The sequence below is a fragment of the Zonotrichia leucophrys genome, chromosome Z, assembly GCF_028769735.1.
Source record: "Zonotrichia leucophrys gambelii isolate GWCS_2022_RI chromosome Z, RI_Zleu_2.0, whole genome shotgun sequence".
Classification (NCBI taxonomy): domain Eukaryota; kingdom Metazoa; phylum Chordata; class Aves; order Passeriformes; family Passerellidae; genus Zonotrichia; species Zonotrichia leucophrys.
In genome coordinates, this window is record NC_088200.1 from 43,242,348 (window position 1) to 43,261,740 (window position 19,393).

The 19,393-nt window shown below is 38.5% G+C and overlaps 1 protein-coding gene across 1 annotated transcript in view; it reads right to left on the reverse strand.

Moving 5' to 3' along the window:
• Window positions 1-1,443: 1,443 nt before the first annotated feature.
• Window positions 1,444-19,393, reverse strand: part of FREM1 (FRAS1 related extracellular matrix 1) — a 63,743-nt gene continuing 45,793 nt past the window's right edge. The window contains exons 29-38 of the mRNA XM_064736385.1: window positions 18,346-18,475; window positions 16,883-16,955; window positions 15,852-16,001; window positions 14,449-14,687; window positions 13,704-13,751; window positions 13,272-13,430; window positions 12,955-13,080; window positions 12,172-12,287; window positions 4,961-5,046; window positions 1,444-3,593 (exon numbers count right to left, since the gene is read on the reverse strand). Of these exons, the coding sequence (XP_064592455.1) occupies window positions 3,394-3,593; window positions 4,961-5,046; window positions 12,172-12,287; window positions 12,955-13,080; window positions 13,272-13,430; window positions 13,704-13,751; window positions 14,449-14,687; window positions 15,852-16,001; window positions 16,883-16,955; window positions 18,346-18,475 (1,327 nt within the window). The 3' untranslated portion in view covers window positions 1,444-3,393. The remainder of the gene's footprint in view (window positions 3,594-4,960; window positions 5,047-12,171; window positions 12,288-12,954; window positions 13,081-13,271; window positions 13,431-13,703; window positions 13,752-14,448; window positions 14,688-15,851; window positions 16,002-16,882; window positions 16,956-18,345; window positions 18,476-19,393) is intronic.

Below are 19,393 nucleotides of genomic sequence, written 5' to 3' on the forward strand. Positions count from 1 at the left end.
TTTTCTGATATTTTTAATACTAAAAGCTTGATATATATATAAAGTTAGTAAAAACTCAAGTGTTTTAGAATACTTTGGTTCAGAGCAAGTGCTCCTGTGACCTGTTGCCTATCCATTTTTTCCACAATCATTGGTTTTGAGTTAACTATCTCCCTGTAAAATTTGTTTGAAATATTGACATATTTAAAAGATACTTGACAGGGAGTGAAAGTAGTTAAAAGTGACAAGCACACACAGTGCTCACACAGCCCATCCCTGTATATAAATCTAATATAACGGCTAGATTCTTTTCACTTAGCAACTTGGTTCTGTTGCTCTTGGGTATGTATTTATGGATAGCTCTGGTGAAATAAATCCTTTGTTTATCCAGAAAGTGTGACATCCGTATGTGAACACCAGAATTTCATGCTCCTTTTTCTTATTTTCAGCCTTTTGAAATACTCCTCATATCACTCCTCATAGTGCTGATCCCCTAAATACTGATTTTTCCTGGAGTTTGCTCAGCATCTAATTCAAAAATGCTGAAGATTAAAAAATCCCCAAAGCTCCTCAGAACTGTAGGCCCATCCATTTCTAAACTTCTTAGAAGCCATAATTTCCTATGTCAATAGAAAAAAAATATTTGTGCTTTCCCTGATTTGAGTGTGTTTTGTTCTTTGAACTCTAGTATCTAACAATGACAATAAAAGATGTAAAGATCTGTGAAAAAATACCTATTTAAGGACAGGAAAAATGAAATTTATTAATTAAATGTTTGGAGCAGTTAATTGTATTGGAAAAAAAATCAGCCGCCCTCTCAGGGCAGAAATATACTTGCTCTGCAATATAAGAATTTTAGTTTCATTAGTGTATTGTTTCAGACAAAACTGAGCCAGTAAACTCATGCAGTTTGCACAACTAAAAATCTGTTGTGTAGTAAAATCTTCATGCGCAGAAGTCACTATAAAGTCGTTCAAATGAAGTCCAGAAAACAGAAAACTTCCCCTACTCTCAAAAGCAAACCTGAGATCACTGTTGTGTCAGATGGCATGGGTCATTTATTAGTTACTGATCAAGTAACAAGCACCTTTGTCAAAATCCCCACTCTGTTGATATCATTTATTTATTAAATAATTGGGAGAGGTATTTGAATAATCTCAATAGGTTTTATCAAATTAGCACCAATAAATTCTACATCTTTTATTTTTTAAAAGGCCCTAAAAAATAAAAGTTTATGTTAGTCAATTTTCCCTGCAATTCCAGAATACACCACTAAAAGATACAGAGAGTGCTTTTTTAGATGCTTTGTTTTTTTCTGTAATGAAAAATTTCAGGAATAAAATCAGGTCTAAAACCAGATATTCAGGAGTACTTGGTTTGGAGACAAGTAGCATATCTATGTTGACCTAGAAAACTCCTTAAACAAAAGAGTTTCTGTCTAGCAAAAGTGTCTAAAAACTTCTCATAATTATTACGTTAAAAAACAAATTTAAAAAGAATAAAAAAAAAAAAAGAAAAAAATTAAGAAAAATTTAAAAAAATTAAAAGTCCTGGAAATATTTTTGTCTGCATCTGTTGATAGCAAGAGAAAAGGTGAGGAGGTTCTGTCCCCAGTATGTTTTTTCTCTGATTCTGCAATGCACCCATATTTATTGGCAGCAGTCCTTTCAGGGAGGCTCTTTCCTGTATACAAAGACTGTTCAGCTGCTCTCGTGTTGATATAGCTTGTTACAGGCAAGGAGGAAGGATGAGTAACCCATGTATGACAAAGGCAAAGAGGAGGAAGATATAACCCCTGAAAGTGTCCTTTAGCTCAGAGAACAGAGGTGATTCTACTCTGTCTGTCTCTTGCAGGACTGAGAAATTGCTATGAGCAGCTCAAGAAGGAGGTTTTGCAGCTCTGTTGCAAAACTGATCCAGAGGCTGGCTGAACAGATGAGCAAGGGGGATCAAGGGCCAGCAGCAGGCAGGCAGATGGGAAGGATGAGGGTTCATAGGTGCAGGGCAAATTCACCCTACTCACTTCCAAACCAGCTGCCACACACTGGCTCCTATTGAGAGGAGCTTTAATTTTATTTTTTTTTTAGGAAGCCTATGCTTGGATCCTAATTTCATTTTTGTTTGGGTTTTTCATTGTTTTTGTTTGGTTGGTTGGTTTTGTTTGGTTTTGTTGTTTTGGTTTGGTTTGGGTTTTTTTTTCATTTGTTTGGTTGGTTTTTTTGGTGTTGGTTGGTTGGTCCGTTGGTTGATTGGGTTTTTTTTTTTTTGTAATTTTAAGGCTGGCAGTAAAAATTTCAAAAAGCAAGCTTTTGACGGGTAAAATACAAATCTACTATATTGTTACAAAATGGTTATAGTGCAACCATATTTTTCTAAAATAATAAGTTCTGGCCAGCTGGATTTTTCCTATTAATTGCTGAGTTTTAAGCCATTCTTAGAAATAAATCTGGATTTTTAAAAATTATTTTTAAAAGCCTCAAAATCCCTAATAAGGACTTAGATTAATACTTTTCAAAAGCCATAGCTGCTTTACTACAAAATATGTCTCATGATTACATTGGTTTATACACACATATAAATCCTATTGATGTTCATGTATCAGTGACTATCCCCAAATAATATCCTAGGATTAAGTTGTGGTTTTTTTTAATAAATCATCATTTGCTGTAAGATTTGATTTAGAGATGTCCCATTATTTAATTACACTAAAAATTACAGCACCATCCTGCAGTTCCAGGAAAAAAAAAAGAAAATTTTTGCTTAGGAATGTGAAACAGATGCAACTCGGTGTGGGCAGATCCATTAGGTTCTGAAGCTGGCCTGGGGAGGTAGAAGAAATACAAGGCCTTGCTCCTGTTAGTACTCTGTCACCAGGCAGTGTCCAGCCATTGGTACTTTTGTAAGATGTACTTAGGTATTCACCAAACAAACTCCAGTACTTACATGACATTACTCAAATCATCACCCAAAAGATCTGGTTTTAGGCAACTGTCTACCCTTATTTCCAGCCCCAGCAGCATTCCTCTTAGTGTGACTGCAGAGTAGAACTGCAGTTCTTGAGTTGTGCAGTTCACAACTCTTCCTTGAAGAGGCAAGCAAATCAATTGACATGGTACTTTCTTTAAAGAAAAAGTACTTTTGCACAGAAGTGTGATGAAAGCCTTGAGACCCAGCTCTTTGGTATAAAAATACTCATAGGTAAGTGACAGATCAAAGTCTTTGGGGAGGTTTCAAAACCTTAACCTGGGCTTAGTTTTTGCATCTGATCTCTATACCTTCATTAGTTGCCAGTGCATCTGCACCTCTGGCAGCATATAAAATAAGCCCTGCTAATGATTAGAATGGTTTTCTAACACAGCTAACATACTGAAATAGCATGAATGTCCATATTCTTTCAGAGGCATCCTCCATCCATTACAACTTTCTTGAACATATATAGCTGTTTGGTTTGACCTTCTTGCAGTCAGTTGCTTGCCATTTTCCTCGCTTCTGCACAAATACACAATTTCTTCCTCTCACTGAAAAGTGGTAGGAGCCTCTTCTCCAGTTTATGTAGGTTACAGGCTCTCCTCCATTCCACTCCCAGTGTCCAGGATTGACTTGGTCATTCAAACCTGTGTGAAATCAGTAAGAAAAATCAGTGGTGTTTTTATTGTCACTGGAGCCAGATGCCAAGAGAGTTATGCTGTTCTATAAGTTGTTCTTCATTAAAAAATGCATACAGTTGCATGCTGAAAGAAAACATCTGATAGAACACAAGCAAAACACAATTTATGATTTAATTAGTTCACTTCAATCACAGTTAGTTCCATATGAATAAAGGAAAGCGCACTTCTCTGCAATAGTGCGTCTCTGAAATGTTTTTTTCTCCTTTCATCTATTGCACGTCTATGACCTCATAGGCTTCTCTTTCGATACTTGAAATAGCAAGGAGTCTGGGCAGCATCAGATGCCTTCAGATTGCTTCTGAATATAAAATTCTGAAGATCTTTATGGACATGATTTACACTGTTTAAATTAAAAGTTGTAAAACTAGTTTGTGTTAATTAGTCCAATAGACAACATATCTTTTCACCTAGCCTCTGAGTTACTAAGACCAATAGGAATGGCATAATTTCAGATATGACTTGTGTTCTTGTGAGAGACCATAATTGGCATAACAATCTTGTACTCTTAATCTTTGTCAAATAAATTTATTTCTTTCAAGTTAGCAGAATTATGATACCATTAAACATGATCCAAAACTAACTGTATTTTTCTAAGTTAATTTAGTATACCTAGTAGGTCCATCTCAGCAAATTACTAAGAGCTGATAATCACAGTCCAGAATCAGAGAGAAAGAGCAACACTGAGGACAGTGTAGCAGAAACAAGGTTAGAAAAAAGCAGTACCACTAGTATATGAGCTGAGGCAGTCGTTCACAGAAGGGATGTACTAAGACCCATGCAAATTCTTTCAATTTCTCATTAAATATTAAGTGCCTAATAAGAAGTAGCTAAATCTGAAATGATATGATGAAATGTTCTTTAGCTTATCATCTAATTAATTAATAAGATTTCTAACACAAGATAACACCATTAAATTAGGAGTAACACAAATAATTATCTAAGCTAAAACAAAATAAAAGAAAAAGCTAAATTAGGGATAAATAAAATAACAGTTGAAAGAAAGACAAGATAAACAAAATTGTAGGAGCTGGAACTATTTTCTTCAGCTTGTGTCAAAATAGGAAAGGTTTCAAGGCAAAAACAGTCCAGCAACAGACATCATGATAAACACATCTTTTTGATAAAGACTTATAAAAGTAGCTAGGTAAATTATGACTTTTTGGTTTATGCCTTGCACTGAAATAATAAAACAGCAGAAACATGAGAACAATACAGTGTTTGAAATCTGGGCTTGAACTGCTACAGCAGTTTCTGCTTTTCAACATGCACAGTAACTATAGTCTGCAGAGGGAACTTGCAGCCAATATACTTGCCTATCCAAAAGGGCATCTTCCCACTGAAGTCCCACAGCCACTGCATGTGTTGTTCATTAGCTACGCTTGTTAGACTCCCCAGGTACCTAAGCTCAACGAGAGAGGGCAGAGTAATTAGCATTCCACAGAGTGACAGACAGCTCCCATCAACTTATCAACAATGGGTGTTGATTCTACCATAACGCATATAAATAACGAGTCACAGGAAAACCACAATTTACTGGCATGAAGGAATAATTACATGAAGATGAAGTCTTAAAATTGTGGATTACCTGGGGAGGAACCAAAGTCCTAATCTGGTTTCTCTAACAAAAAAATTAAATCAGTTTGGCAACTGAAGGAAATGTATACAGGAAATATGTGCCTCATACTCACAAACTGTGTTTTAAACTATTGGCACAATTATTGGTACCTGATTTTCCATAAAATAATAAACTTCCTACACTGAAATCCAAGCCACTGAAAGGTACAACTTCATCTATCTGGTAGTAGAGCAGGAGATATCTCTTTAAAATCATATTTTGACAATACTGAAGCCTTGAATAATACATTTAAGTGGTAATGTGGTTCTGTGAAGTAATGATAGAGTCAGAAAATCATAGAATGTCCTGAGTAGGAAAAGACTGAAAAGACCATCAAAATATAGCTATTGGCCCTGCACATGACAGCCCCAAGAACCACAAAATGAGCCTGAGAGCATTCTTGAACTCTGTCAGGTTGGTGCTGTGACCACCTCCCCAGGGAGGCTGTTCCTATGCCCAAGCACCCTCTGATTGAAGAACCTTCTCACTATATCTAATCTAAATCTCCCCTGTCAAAGTTACACACACATCCTCTAAAATCAACATTTGGATTATTGCATCATCCCCCCCCCCTCCATTTCCTTCCTCTGCCTCTATCCCAACCCTTTATTTTTTGCATTTTCATCCTTTTCAAACAGAACATCCTCAACAAGCTGAGATGTTCTGTTTCTCCATCCTCCTGTGAACCTGCACTCAGTAAATGCAGGTATCCCATGGGTTCCCCCAGTTGTTCATCACAAGAAATTTGGTATCTGGAAAGCAACGCATTCTTCAGAGGATTATCTGCAGTGGCTATGCATTTAGTTCTAATTGGTTTGTATTAAGCAGACTAATTTCTGAATTAAGTCAACACATAAGCTCTGTTCTGCATTTGTACTTATAGTCTGCCAGCTCCAAAGGAGGATTTGCCAACTTTAGCCACTGAGTGGCCGTGCAATCAGTACCAAACATACAAGCACCAGCAGGCTATTCTTAAGCCATTTAGAGATCAAGCTAAATCTTTAGGCATTAAGAGACAAATGTCATTCTTCACATTTGCTGGGAACTGTCAGCCATCAGTGGCTCCACTTTCTTATTTATCCATCTTTGTGTCTGCATTGGTATATCCCCTTTTTACATGTCACACCTGGTGTTGCCATCCCTCTGATGCTGAACATCTGGTGCTGACGTTTATTTTGTCCCATATTTCTGACTGCTGCTCAGTCTAAAAGTGATGCCAACCCCTTCAGCCTCCCAGAATATCCTGGGTGACAGTTGATAGGGCCAGAGCAAACAACACTGTTCATAAAAACATTTTAACAGAGGAAAAAAACTTTTCTAACATTAGAATAAGTAAATGGTATTGTAAGAATTTTACTAATTTCATTACTTTTGCCAGATAACAGAGACAGAAGATTACTATTGCTCCAGATGAAGTGATAACTCCCTTCTTTAGGAGCTGGGGCAGCAACCAGGCCTGAAGAATGGCATGGCAGACTTGAGCTCACTATGGAGACCATGAGCAGATGTTAGAGTGAAATCCCACCATTAAGCATGCTGCCTAGTTAAAGATCCATGCCTGGAGCTCCATTCCCATTATTGCCCTGTATGTCTTCTAAGAGTACTGATCCCATAGATTTCATATGATGCCACACAAAGGGAACAGGAAAAATTTACATGAGAAGAATTCAAAGCAGTAGTCCACAATATTCTGCACAGTCCATACCACACAAAATCTGGACCATTCCTGAATCTGGGCCCACAGGGCCAGGATATGAAATAAATTCATTGTTTTTTTCTGAGGGGGGATGCTCCTGCTGCAAAGCCCTCCTCCATTATCCCTGCAGGCCAACCAAAGCAGGAGGGGATGGAGCTGCCCGGTGCTCCATGCTGCACAGTGGATCTGCTAAGGTCAGCAGGACAGCTGGGTGTTAGCCCTTGCCTGTGCAATCACAGCTGCCCTGGGGCAGGCACTGTGCAGTAATAGGCCCATCAGGGGCACTCTGAGTTCCTGGGCCACCAGAGAACAGCATGTAAAGGTTCACACTGACACCTGTGTACCTCTCCTCAACAAAAGGTGTGGCAGAACAGCCTCAAAACTGTCTGGTAGCAGTCAGGATTGTACACCCACTGTGGTAGAGGCCCCCAAAACTGCACCCAGTGAAGGTATCAGCCGAGCTTAGCTCTGCCGCTCATCAGAGTGAGATGTGCCTGTTCCACCCTTGGGACAGGCTTCCATCCTTCTGGGCCAGTCTGCCAGGCATAGAATCTCTGGTGAGCTAGGAACAAAGCTGTTACTCTGACAAACACTGTCGGGAACTTTCATACTCCATCTTCTCCTACAGACAGAGTCCCGGAAAGCAGGCATAGCTAATTCAGGTTGTCCTCTCAGGCTAACTGCTTCAGCAGCAGGATTCTATTCTGCCTGCCAGGGGCTGTGGTTGCGCTGACCAAATGGACGTGAGAAGAGGTTTGCACAGCAGTTTCTGTGGCATCACTACTAGGTGAACAAGAACAAAAATAGAGCATTTTATCTGGGTTCTGCTTAAGGGCACTCAAAACCCAGGAACAAAGTAATTTACTTTAGGTGAGCATAAAGCATTATGCACCAAAAAGCATCAATATGTGTCAGTAACTGCTGTATCATTTATGACATACAGGCATAGTCTGAGCAATAACAGTTTCAGACTTCAATTCACGTACTGGGGAGAGACTTCATCACTTTGAAAGGAAAGCACTACAATAATTATAATTTAACCTAATATTTTCTCTATAGGAGTGCTTTCTAAGTACAGCTTCACAAACACATTACTGAAGAGAGAACAACTGTTCTAATTGTTATACTTGTTTAGGGGAGTTGTGTATTTTAGGGAAATGCAAACCATCCTGAAAGAACATAGCACTTCCATAATGTTACTCACTGAACCTTGAGGCATAGGATCAGACGCCGGAAATTACAAGATAATGTTATTTGTGGAGTGTGCATCTAACACTTCCTAATGTAAATTAGTCAAGATAAGGAGTTATTATGCCTTATTAGGGAAAGAACCCAAACAAAACAAAAAACAAACACCTACCAAAAGAAGCCACAACAAACCCACACACACATCACTTTTTTCTGTGCTGAACTATCTATTTAAAATTGTTCCTGCATGCTTCATAACTTTTGTTATTGAGTCAAGAGCATCCTTTATCTTAGAGCAGTTGCACAAGTTAAGGAAACATTTTGGGTAGCTATTGACCTTGAAATATTATATGGAAATACTTAGCACAAAGACTTTACTGATTTTCTATTAAATTGCCTGATGCATTTAAGAGTCTTGTACCATTTTGGTAAATTTAACAATGGCAAAAGCATACTTGACTAAGTGTGAAGGTCTCCATGGGACACAAAATTTTATTTGAGCTGCTGTAGTAAATCTGTGTCCTATACTGATATTGAAGGGTGTGGGGGGTAACTGAAAGACTGTGCTTATCTCAGTCTTTTGTTTGGTCACCTAGGGAGTTATCCTGATGCCTTGAAATAGGTGTCTAGTGTTGTTTACAACACCTCCTATCATTCAGAACATTCAGATGAGAGTGGCAGACATGCTGCAGAGCTTGCAGAAGCCCTGCACTTCCAGACTGGCAGTTGAAAGCCAGACAGCATACACAAGGCCTTTAAAATTACTCTAGGTACCTGGATTCCTCTGCTGGAGTCACACACATATGAGTTAACCACTTAGAAAACCAGTACTAAAAGAGGACTGATGTTCCTAGGGAACACTGAGCCATCATGAAGTAACTAATGTATTACTTTAGATGTGGTTCTGCCTGTAATTCCGAAGGACTGGGGCCACATGTAGCTGTTCAAACAAAATAACATGTTCTGCCTTACACAGCTAGCAGTACAGGATCTGAAACCTAATAATATTTGAGCTTTAATTAAATGTTCAACTTCAAAAAAGATGAAAGTATAATATGACTAACAAGGCAAAAGACACAACTGTGGGTTCTATCTATGCAGTTCTCCCATCCCTTCAGTGGCAGCAGTGAAACCATCTCACACACAAGTGAGTCCTGCTGTACTGACCCTTGGGGAGGACATGTTCCTATTGGATAAACAAGAGCTGTGGCATAAATCATCAAAATTGCTTCTAAATCAGACTGCTGTGGGATCACTCAGCCATAATATCCCCCAGATGCTTCTCTTCACGTTGCCAAGAGTCTCTTCATGCATACAAACAAAGCTAGAGAAATGAGTTCTTAAACCACCTTTCTCTCCATTGAATTGGAGAAGGGTTAGAAATAGTGCAAGATTTTCACAGCAATTAACTGAGATTTCCCTGTCCCCCCATCCCATTTAACACTGATATATAGAAACTTGCATCAAGACAAGCACTTATTTTTGTCTGCTTCTACCCTTGAACATGAAAACTAAAGAAAAGGGTTGTATGCCACCTGCAACAAATGCATACAATGTATATCAATATAAACTCAAACAGGCCTGCATTAGCCCATGCATACGTACTTATGTCTAGACAACAACTGCTTCCACAACGAATACATTACTGTGATGGAATAGAATCATAAACTATCATGTTGAAAGGAACTCTAAGGATCATCTGGCAAAAGGACAGTCCAGACAAGATGGGCCAGCACTCAGTCTAGCTAAACCTTGAAAGTGTCTGATGTTGGGGAATCTGCTCCTCTCCCTGGGGAGAGTCTTCTAACGGCTGATCTCACAGTAAAAAAAAAAAAAATTCCCTTGTGTGTACTTGGAATCTTCCCAGGAATAACTTGTTCTCCTAGCTCATCTTTTCTATGTGACTCCTTGTAAAAAGGGAGTCGCTATCCTCTTCTTAGCCACCCTCTAAATATTGAAATACAGTGAAAAGGGTTCACCTATGTCTTCTTTCTTCACATGGCAGGCTTTATTGTCCTTTGATCAACTTCGTGGCCCTTGTCCAGACACTTTTTAGCCTGCCTACTTCTGTATACTTTTTGTATAGCCTATTCCCAACTTCATCATCTCAAAATTGCAAGATTGTCTCAAAAAGGGTAGGGCAGGAGACTGTTAGTGAATCAACTTCAACAATGCTTGGGCTCTTTTTCCTGCATAATAGAAAAATTCTAGCAAGACAAATGAATAGGAGCTTAAAATTATGCCATTTTTTGTAGTAGTCAAAAAATTATTCTTTTTTTCAAGAAAGTTGGCTGATTTACTAAAAGTCAATTCTAATATTTTCATTTAATATCTAGTTTGTTGATCTGTTGAAAATTGAGGGCTGACCTCCATGGTAGTTTTATTTCCCTGTTGGAAACATTTAAATGTCAATAGAATCCGTATTAATAACAGAAACACCACAATTAGTGGTGGTGATGATTGCTGGAGGAGCTGGGGAAAAGCACAAAATAAAATTTAATAAGTTATGTTCTTTTACCACATTTTAGCATGTTCCTGGAGCTGTACTCTTGTAAATTAGTTCCAGATGGAGGCAAGGAGTACTCCATTTACTAGGATAAATCTTCCTTAGTCTATGCTAGTATGACATTAATTGAATTAGCACTGCCGTAGGATTCATTTCCTTGTGGATTCAGTGATATGCCTTGATTTTCTGTGTAGCTTTTTTAACACTGTCCTTTAGTTACTGTTGTTTACATTTATTTAGTTTTATTCAGTTTAGTATCTACATTGCACTATCAAGAAGCTCCCACCTACAAAAAATATGGGTCACAAAGACTACACTCTTTTAGAAGATAGGATACACCTCCCAGAAGAGTGACATATGGTTCCAAGAGATCAATTCATTGTTGAAGCCTTCAGAAAAAAAAAAAATCACAATTTATAGCATTGTTTGTTAACAAGTAGCATAATAAAAGCAGATAATAACAAAAAAATTCAGGAGCTGAAATAGTAAGTAAACCAAGTGTTAACACAAAATTTAGGGTTGGCTCACAAGAGGACATGACATTTACACTTTAGTAAAGAATATCTTCCATCAGCTGGGAGGTAGGAGTATCAAGACTTTTCTTTTGCATGTTCCCAAGACATCATAATCTGGCATAACTAAGTGGAATGAATCAATCCTTGTTCTGCATGCTTGGCCATGATTCACTGTTCAGCATGTCCTTCCATTACTTTAGGAACATAAGCTGTTTCTATCATTTCCCACTCTTCCCTGTTTCAATTTTCCTTTGGAGTAATGGAGAGATCTGGAGTAATGGAGAGGTCTGTTTAAGCCCTTCCTATTTTTCAGATTGGTTTTCAACCTGGTGCTCACAATTCAGGACAAGGTACAGAGCATGCCTATCCTTGGACAAGCTTCATGATATCATGGCTAACATTTTTTTCCAGTACTAACCTAATACCTCTAAAGCCAAAATCTCAAACGTATCCAGAAAACAAGACTGACAGGTTTTTTGTCTCCTACTTTGAGACAGCTATTATTATTATTACTATTGTTGTCATTACTGTTGTTGTTGTTATATCCCTAAAAAGTCAGAAATGCACTGTTAAATTGAATGTAAAAGTTTTCAAATAGTTACAGAATCTTCAAAGCTGCATCTTCAGAAGCATACAGCAAGGCACACAGGAGCTGGCAATATTTTACCTTTGCTATGTCAAGAGGAGGTAGTGCCAAGGAAGTGGTGGGTAAGAGAGGATTAAATTCTGTCTCTACTGACTCCGAGTTTCTCTTCTCCCAAACTAACTCTCCCATTAGAAAAATATCCTCACTGCAGATGGACAGCTTTGGGAAACAACCACCTGAAGCGTTATGAGACTAATATTTCTATCGTCCACTGTGTTTGAATCCCAGGATTTGTGCAGTTTTGGGGGGAGCTGTGCAGAGCAGCCAAAGCTCGGCTTATCCAAATAAATTTGGTCTCAAGAGCAGCATTTGTCTCAGGGCAACAGCGCTGTACAGCAAATGCATTATGGTCTCTTACTGATCTCTGCAAGCCTGAGCAGCGATGTTCCAGGTGACCCTGTGATTCAGCACCAGGAAGTAGCAGCTGCCCTCATGATAAGTCCATCCAGAGGGGCATTTCTTCATAGTTACCTCCTAAAGTAAAAGAGGAAGAGGTAAAGCAGACTTCTGTCTATGCACAGATAGGCTGTGCACTAGTGTCCAGAATTAAACCAAGCATGAGCTTTGGTGTCTATAAATAAACATAGAGCATTGCTTAAAACATTTAAACAAATAATGCCTGACAGAGGATCCTACAGTTTATAATTAGTAGTTTTGATGGTGACAGTAGGATTCACTTCCAAAAATCTTCTAAAGGCTTTCTATTAGTTTGGACACCATTTTCTGTCTCCTGTACTCTGTACAGGGAAAGCAGTGCAGCAAAATTCAGCGTGACATCTTAAGTGGTGGGGGGAAAGTATGTTTACAGAATACCTAATTAAGCTTATTTTACTAAATTCCACCTATTCTCCCACAGACTTCATTCACTGACTGTGTTATGTCTCCATTGTCCCAAGCACCACAACACTAGTGCTCATGTGGTTTGTCCAGGAGCACCTGCGGATGACAGAGAGAAAAGGCAACCCCAGCAGTCAAGTCCTCATCATATTCCTGGGAAACTTTTGTTTCTGCTGAAAGCAAACCTGAATCTGGTTAACATTTATGCCCTGTTCAAGTAAATAACAGGTCCTCTGCTATAGGGTATCACCAATCGTAGACTCCATGCTCTGATGTAGATACCTACACATCGCTACTTTTTTACCTTGCCTTGGGAATTCCAGAATTTCCATGATATCCCATCACACTGAAATAATTTCTGTGTTCTTTCTTCATAATGCAAGAGACCCTTTAAATCTGGTGTACAAGGCTTTTGAAAAGTGTTCAAGTCCTGGAAAGAGAAAATGTCATTTGAATATTTGAAGGAAAATAATTACACAAAACAAGTGAAATGAAACAGATTAATTAGGTCTTATATTAAAATTGTATGCCATGAAAACTCTTCTAGGTGTTAAATCATTTTGGAAAACAACACGACTGAAAACAGATGGTGAAAATGCCCATGGAAGAAGGATTTCATACCCTATGTCTTGATCTTGGTTCAGCTGCAAGTTCTGCCTTATCAGCCAGTGGGATTTCTGTCTTTCTAGAGGAGATTACATTTATCTGTGTTTGTGCTTTCTTGTTGGTTTCAGCTGAGGAGGTGTCATCCTCTATTTTGAGTGATACAATCCCATGATACTTCATTTTACAGTATCACACAAGAACAGGAGAAAAAAAGGGTTAGTACATACAGGCAGCTCTTTAATTTAGTTTGTTTAAACTAAATTAAAAATAATAAAAATTAATTATTATAAAAATTATCACAAATAAAGGGAAATTACACCAAAGAAAAAGAAAGATAGAAAAATAAAGTATTAGACATAACAAATTATTAGGAGTGATAAAGCCTAGAAAGAGCAGAATCAGAAAGAAATCATGGAAATATCCAACCAACACCCATAATACTCTTACTTTGAAAATCACATCTGTTTCATTTCTAAATACAGATGAAGGAGGAACCTGAAAAACGTAGAACAGCAGAATGAGATGGGATTATAGAAACAAGATGACTTTATGCAACATTTATCACTAGCTTATACATCGTGGAGAGCATGTGTTGGTTTAGTTCTTTCTCTTTTAGTATAGAAGCATACCATTTCTGAAAGGAGCCATTAAAACGCACAAATTACAAGTGTAATGCTCAGTGTTCATAAAAATAGATTCCAGAAATCTTTAAGGTCACAATAGCAGAAAATTACTGAATACCTAACTAAATTAATATAGCTTAAGCAGGAGAATCAGTGGAAAGGGTTTAAATAACTATTCTGTGTTTAAACCAACAGTATTTTCAGCTCTATAACTTCAGTACCAGATGCACAGCTTTGCCTAGTTCAACCAACTTCTAACTTACCCATAATTTTTATAAGATTGGGAGTTTCATAATTGCTGAAGTTGCTTCATGCCCGTTTCCTCCCCCAGGTCTTGATTTTATTCCTCTCTTGCATACATGGATCCTCAAAACGTTTGGTTTGTTTTTTGGCTTTTTCCTTACAGTTTTTTTTTTTAATAGCCCCAGGTCTGACTCAGTGCAAACTCATGTAGTTTATAGTTATTGTGTGATCAGATAGAATTGCTACAAAAATGACAGTTAAATGAAGATGTCACATCACAATAAATTCACAAATCAGTTCATCACTAAACTACAGAAGTGTCTTACTATTCTGCCATTTCCAGTTACTCTCAGCCTGGTCCTTGACCGATTCGCCGAGCTGTGCTCCTGCCACAGATCCCCTCCATGCCCTCTCATCCCTTTGGAAGGAGGCAGTGGGATCCTTTCCAAGGAAACATTGCCAGGCCTGGAAGGTGATGAGGAGCCTGAGGAAACTGGAAACAGCGTGCCTCTCCCCCAGAAGTCATTCTTGCTTTGCCCAGAAGAATGGGAATAGCTGCACTGACCTGAAAGCATAGAAAATGGCAGATGGTCAGCTTTAACTGCATGAGCAAATAACTGGTCATGTTCACATGGGCACATAAACTGCTTTTCCTTAAAAGGTGGATGATTCTTTCACTTGAAGTAGTTGATTTGCTGTTTGTTCAGTCACCCTCATTTTTGGGGTTATCTATGACTATAACTGCAACTACTATCTCTATAAGATTTTATATGTGATGCATCTGTCTACCCACAGGTCAGAATTCAACCAAGCATCTGCTGAAAACACCTGCTTTCATTCTTATACTGGCCATTGAAGTGCTGGGTTTTTTTTTTTTTTGTATGAATATACAGGTATCTTTAACTACCATTGATGATATTTCCATCATCTCCAGAGAAGCTTCTTCTTGGAAATCCAGGATACTGTTGTTTCAAAGTCGCTGCATCGATTAAGTCCTGATTTACACTAGGAATATTTAGAAGACAAATCTGAAATTTTAAAGGGGCTTTTTGTAACATGAAGCCTAATTCATTGCAATATGGATATTTTAAATATTGTTTCACTAAACACCAGAAGAAGAGACACTCTTCAGCAGTCAGAGGCTGCAACTGCTTTTCTAATTATTTCTATTTTTCTACCATTTTCCTATGATTCTCTTTCTACAATTGCCTCCTTTTTGGTCTGATTTCAGATACTCCACATTTGATTGCTGAAAAACATAATGATAATGCAGTCTTCAAAGACTAAACTATTTGCCGTGATGTTATAGACTGTGCTTTTTAAGTATTGGAAAATATATTGCTAAAAGATGGATTAGTTTTCTACATTTCTTTTTGAGAGAAAAGTAAATCTCTTTTAGAGGGTGTGTAACAACTTAATAATAACTGGGGGGGAAAAAACGAATTTTCCCCAGTTTAGAAAATGCAAACTGAACTCATGGTGTTATGAAAAGTGGTTTCTTTCCTGGCATTTTTCTCATTTTGTACTCGTTGCTTTTCTCATCCTGTGAGGATGCGTATGATTTTGTGAGAGAATAAAGGGCCTGCAAGTGTCAAGCCTGTTTTCGCTAAAAATAAATTAGGCAGTTTGGTCTAATGGTGAATGTTAGGAACAACTCATGGTTGAAAATAGATAGCTATTCAGCCAAGATTGTCCCACCTTTTTAGTCACAAAGATCAAAAGAGAATACCTCCTTTTGAGTCCAAAATTTTCACTACAGCTTTTGTCCGTGTGCCAAGAACAGCATTCACAGGGGAGTTCAGAGCTACTTCAAAGACTTCATCATCTTCCTCTAATCCGTCATAGGTAATTGCTATATTCCACATCTTGGTTGACACTCCTAACACAAATAAACATTTTAATTACTCTTTAAGTGCTATTTCAATCAATCAGGGTGTCAAAGAAATAGATTAATTAACATGTCTGCAGCTAGAGTGGAGTAGATTGTGTATGCTATTGTGCTCCTACTGACTGACTGGAGTCCTGCTGTTCTTCCAAATAACATTAAGTTTGAATTTGTTCCTGAGCAATGATGATTCAGTTGAAGTGCATACACTGTAACAAAGTGCTGCTGTAGATGTGCAAAATTGCACTGTAATACATTGATTTAGGACTTCCACTGATTTTCAAGAGAAAATGTATCATAGAGTTTGTATCTGAAAAGTTTAACTTTAAAGATGGAGCACTTATTTAAAATACCTGCAAATGGATCAAAAACCATGTTAGACTGAAGTGCAACCATTTAGGCAAATCTTACCATTGTTTTTTCTTGTTTCCTTGTCTTTACTGGGTAACTTCAGTATTGTATGTTAATGAAATAGGGCCTTGGACATCTTGAATACCCTAAGTTGTTCTCAGTTTTGTCTAAATTTGACCTGTGTCCGGGGCTTTACCTATAATGACTGAAGTCCTTAAAGCATCCCATAGATCAGCTCAGGGTGAGTCCTATCCAGCCTAGTTGTTGGGAGATCAGGAGACAACATATCAGCACTTTTGATATTTTAAAAAAAGTAAAAGACTGTGGGCAATCTCATGCCAAATAATTAGGATACCAATTCACTAAAGAAGCCCAAAGCACTTCCAAAAAATAAGCTCAAGTCTTAAATACTATTCAGCTTCTCTAGCTGTAGATATGTAATAGATTTCATTCTCCAAAGCAAGAGGTTGCTCTTCTAAAATCAGTGAATTAATTTTAGAATTACTCAGTACACTATTTCATACCTGGATCAAACTGAACAAGCTTGGATGGAGTCACTGTGAAGTCCTTTCCCAGCCTAGCAGATATTTCATTGACCTGAGAAGAAATCAAACAGTAAATACTACACTGTGACTCTTTTCACCAAACCACTGCACTCTGCTGCACCCAGAAGGTACTTTGGATGTCTCAAATAGACAGGCCAACTCATACAAATACTTAGGCTGGGGAAAAAGATAAAGAGCTGAAGAATAAACCTTCTTATGTGCAACTGTCATTCTGTTCTTGCTTATGGCTTAAAAAATTAATAATAATAATAAAAAAAAATCCCTATCTTAAAGTTTTGCTAATTCCCCTCTGAGATTGCTATTTGACAACACCAGGTAACACTGCTGTTCACCATGCCTGGGGACCCTGCCATACCTGGCTCCTGGAAAAGCACATTCTGTCATCTCAGAAGAGCAGCAACAACTTGGCCATGTTTTCCTATTTGGCCCTTTGTGATATCTTGAGATAAGCTTTTTTGCACAGAGCCTTCTGTCACTCCCAAAGACTCATTAGGATAGATGTGAACCCTACATATGTAAATATAGGGATTCCAGCAACTCCCTGAAATTTTACAGGAGGCACCAGAGGACGCCAGTTTCCATACCGTGTATGTTTCCAGCTCTTGATGCTGGAATCAGTTTCACTGTTTCAAGTGACTGCTGGAGTAGAATCACCAAGATCTGTGAAGGGTAGGACAAGATGTTCCCCGAGGGCATCATTAGCAAAATTCCCACTCATTTCAGTAGAAGAAAAATTAAAATTATGTTTCTTATTAGGGCTATAATCCTGAGAAGCTCTGGGGGGGGAAAATTGTATTTCTCTAGCAAGGGGAGCTGATAAAATACTGGAATTTCCATTTTATGAGGAAAGATAAAATTTGTGAAGGCAAGTTGCACAAAACCTGCTCTACAAAATTATAGCCTTCAGCTTTCAGTCTAGTCTTTTTGACATTAGACAGAGGCAGTCATTGAAGGTACAGGGGAATTTCCCTTGGCTGTGGGCAGTAGGGGGTGAAATGGAGAAGGCTGCCATGGCTGTGTAGTTGAAGTACCTATACTTCCTGGGCTCCTGCAGCCTGAGAAGGCAAAACAAATACCCCAAGGCCCGAGATTGCCCAAAACCTGAATTTTAAAGTGGCAGATTCTGGAAACCAAGCTTCTGAGCACAGTGCCAGAGGAAACTGCCTGCTCTGCTTTTCCATCAAAACTGAAACGCTGCTCCAAAACATTCCAGGTTTGGTTAATCAGCATTTCTACTTAAGACTCAAGAAATTTTGTCAGAAGTATTTCAGCCATCTGTAGTAGCAGGGACAATGTCCCAGTAAGTATGGATTGAATCACATGGCCTCTTTGATGATTATTGAATTATATTTACATCTGAGGAATAAAATAACAGGCAGCACTTATTATTATTAAATTAGGTTGTTGGCTTTTGGCTTTACCTTCACGGTTATAAAGGCAGACTCCCCCAGGTGTCCTGCCCTGGTGATTTTCAGAGACACCACTCCTGTGTTTTCACACACCTCATATTCAGTCTGTAGCATTTCAATTCGAGACCACCGTAGCTCCAGCCTGTGGGAGAGAAAGGAATGTGAGTTTAGAGCAAAGCCACCTGGCCAGCTGCCCCCAGCCCCTGCTGCTCAAGGGCTGTGTGAGGAGTCTTCTCTCCCGACTGCTGATTTAGCCAATACACATACTGAGTCTTTGTCTCCACATTAACATATTTGTGTGATTTAACTGATTAGGAAGAGGCAGTAATAAATCTTGCAGACTAGCCCTGATGTATCCTAAGCCAAACTTGAGCCCTATTTTACAGCCAGAGGGATTCGGAAGTAACTTTGAGAAGAGCAGTTTGTCCATTACAACAATAGGCCTAGACAAGTTATCACTGTTTATCCTGGTTCCCTTTAGCCTTTCAGTTTATTATACTCACACTCCCCAGTCTTTCCTCAGCAATATCCTCCTTTCCGCCCATTTGCCTTCATGTATCCTCTATCTCTCGTCCTGAAGCACACAGAGTATGCTCTAGGACTTTTCTGCCTCTGTGCAAGGGACTTCTCTTCTTCCCTTACTTTAGTGCTCGGCACACTTCACTCTTCAACCTTTACCCTATCTGATTCCAGGTGTCTTATGCACTGAATTTTAGAATTTTTTATGGAGGATGGGGGCAGTGAACCTCAGAAGACTGTGTGCTGCACAGGATCGCCAATAAAGATCTTTCCTTGTTTAGAGCTGTAATAAAAATTAGTAAGACTCAGAGAAGGATGAATGAGATTGCAAAGAAGGAAAATAAGCTGAGCTATTTACAATTTGTACTTTACTAATACAAAATTCTAGGCCTTTCACAGCTGACTAGCTCTATCACCAGTGGAAGTTCTCTCCTGTCCTCCTTTACCCTCTGATTCTGATTTTGTGGGAAACCCGTTTGGAAGCTGATTTGCTTTATTTTTGCTAAAGAGGATGAATGTGCCAGATGTAGTCCAGCAGCAT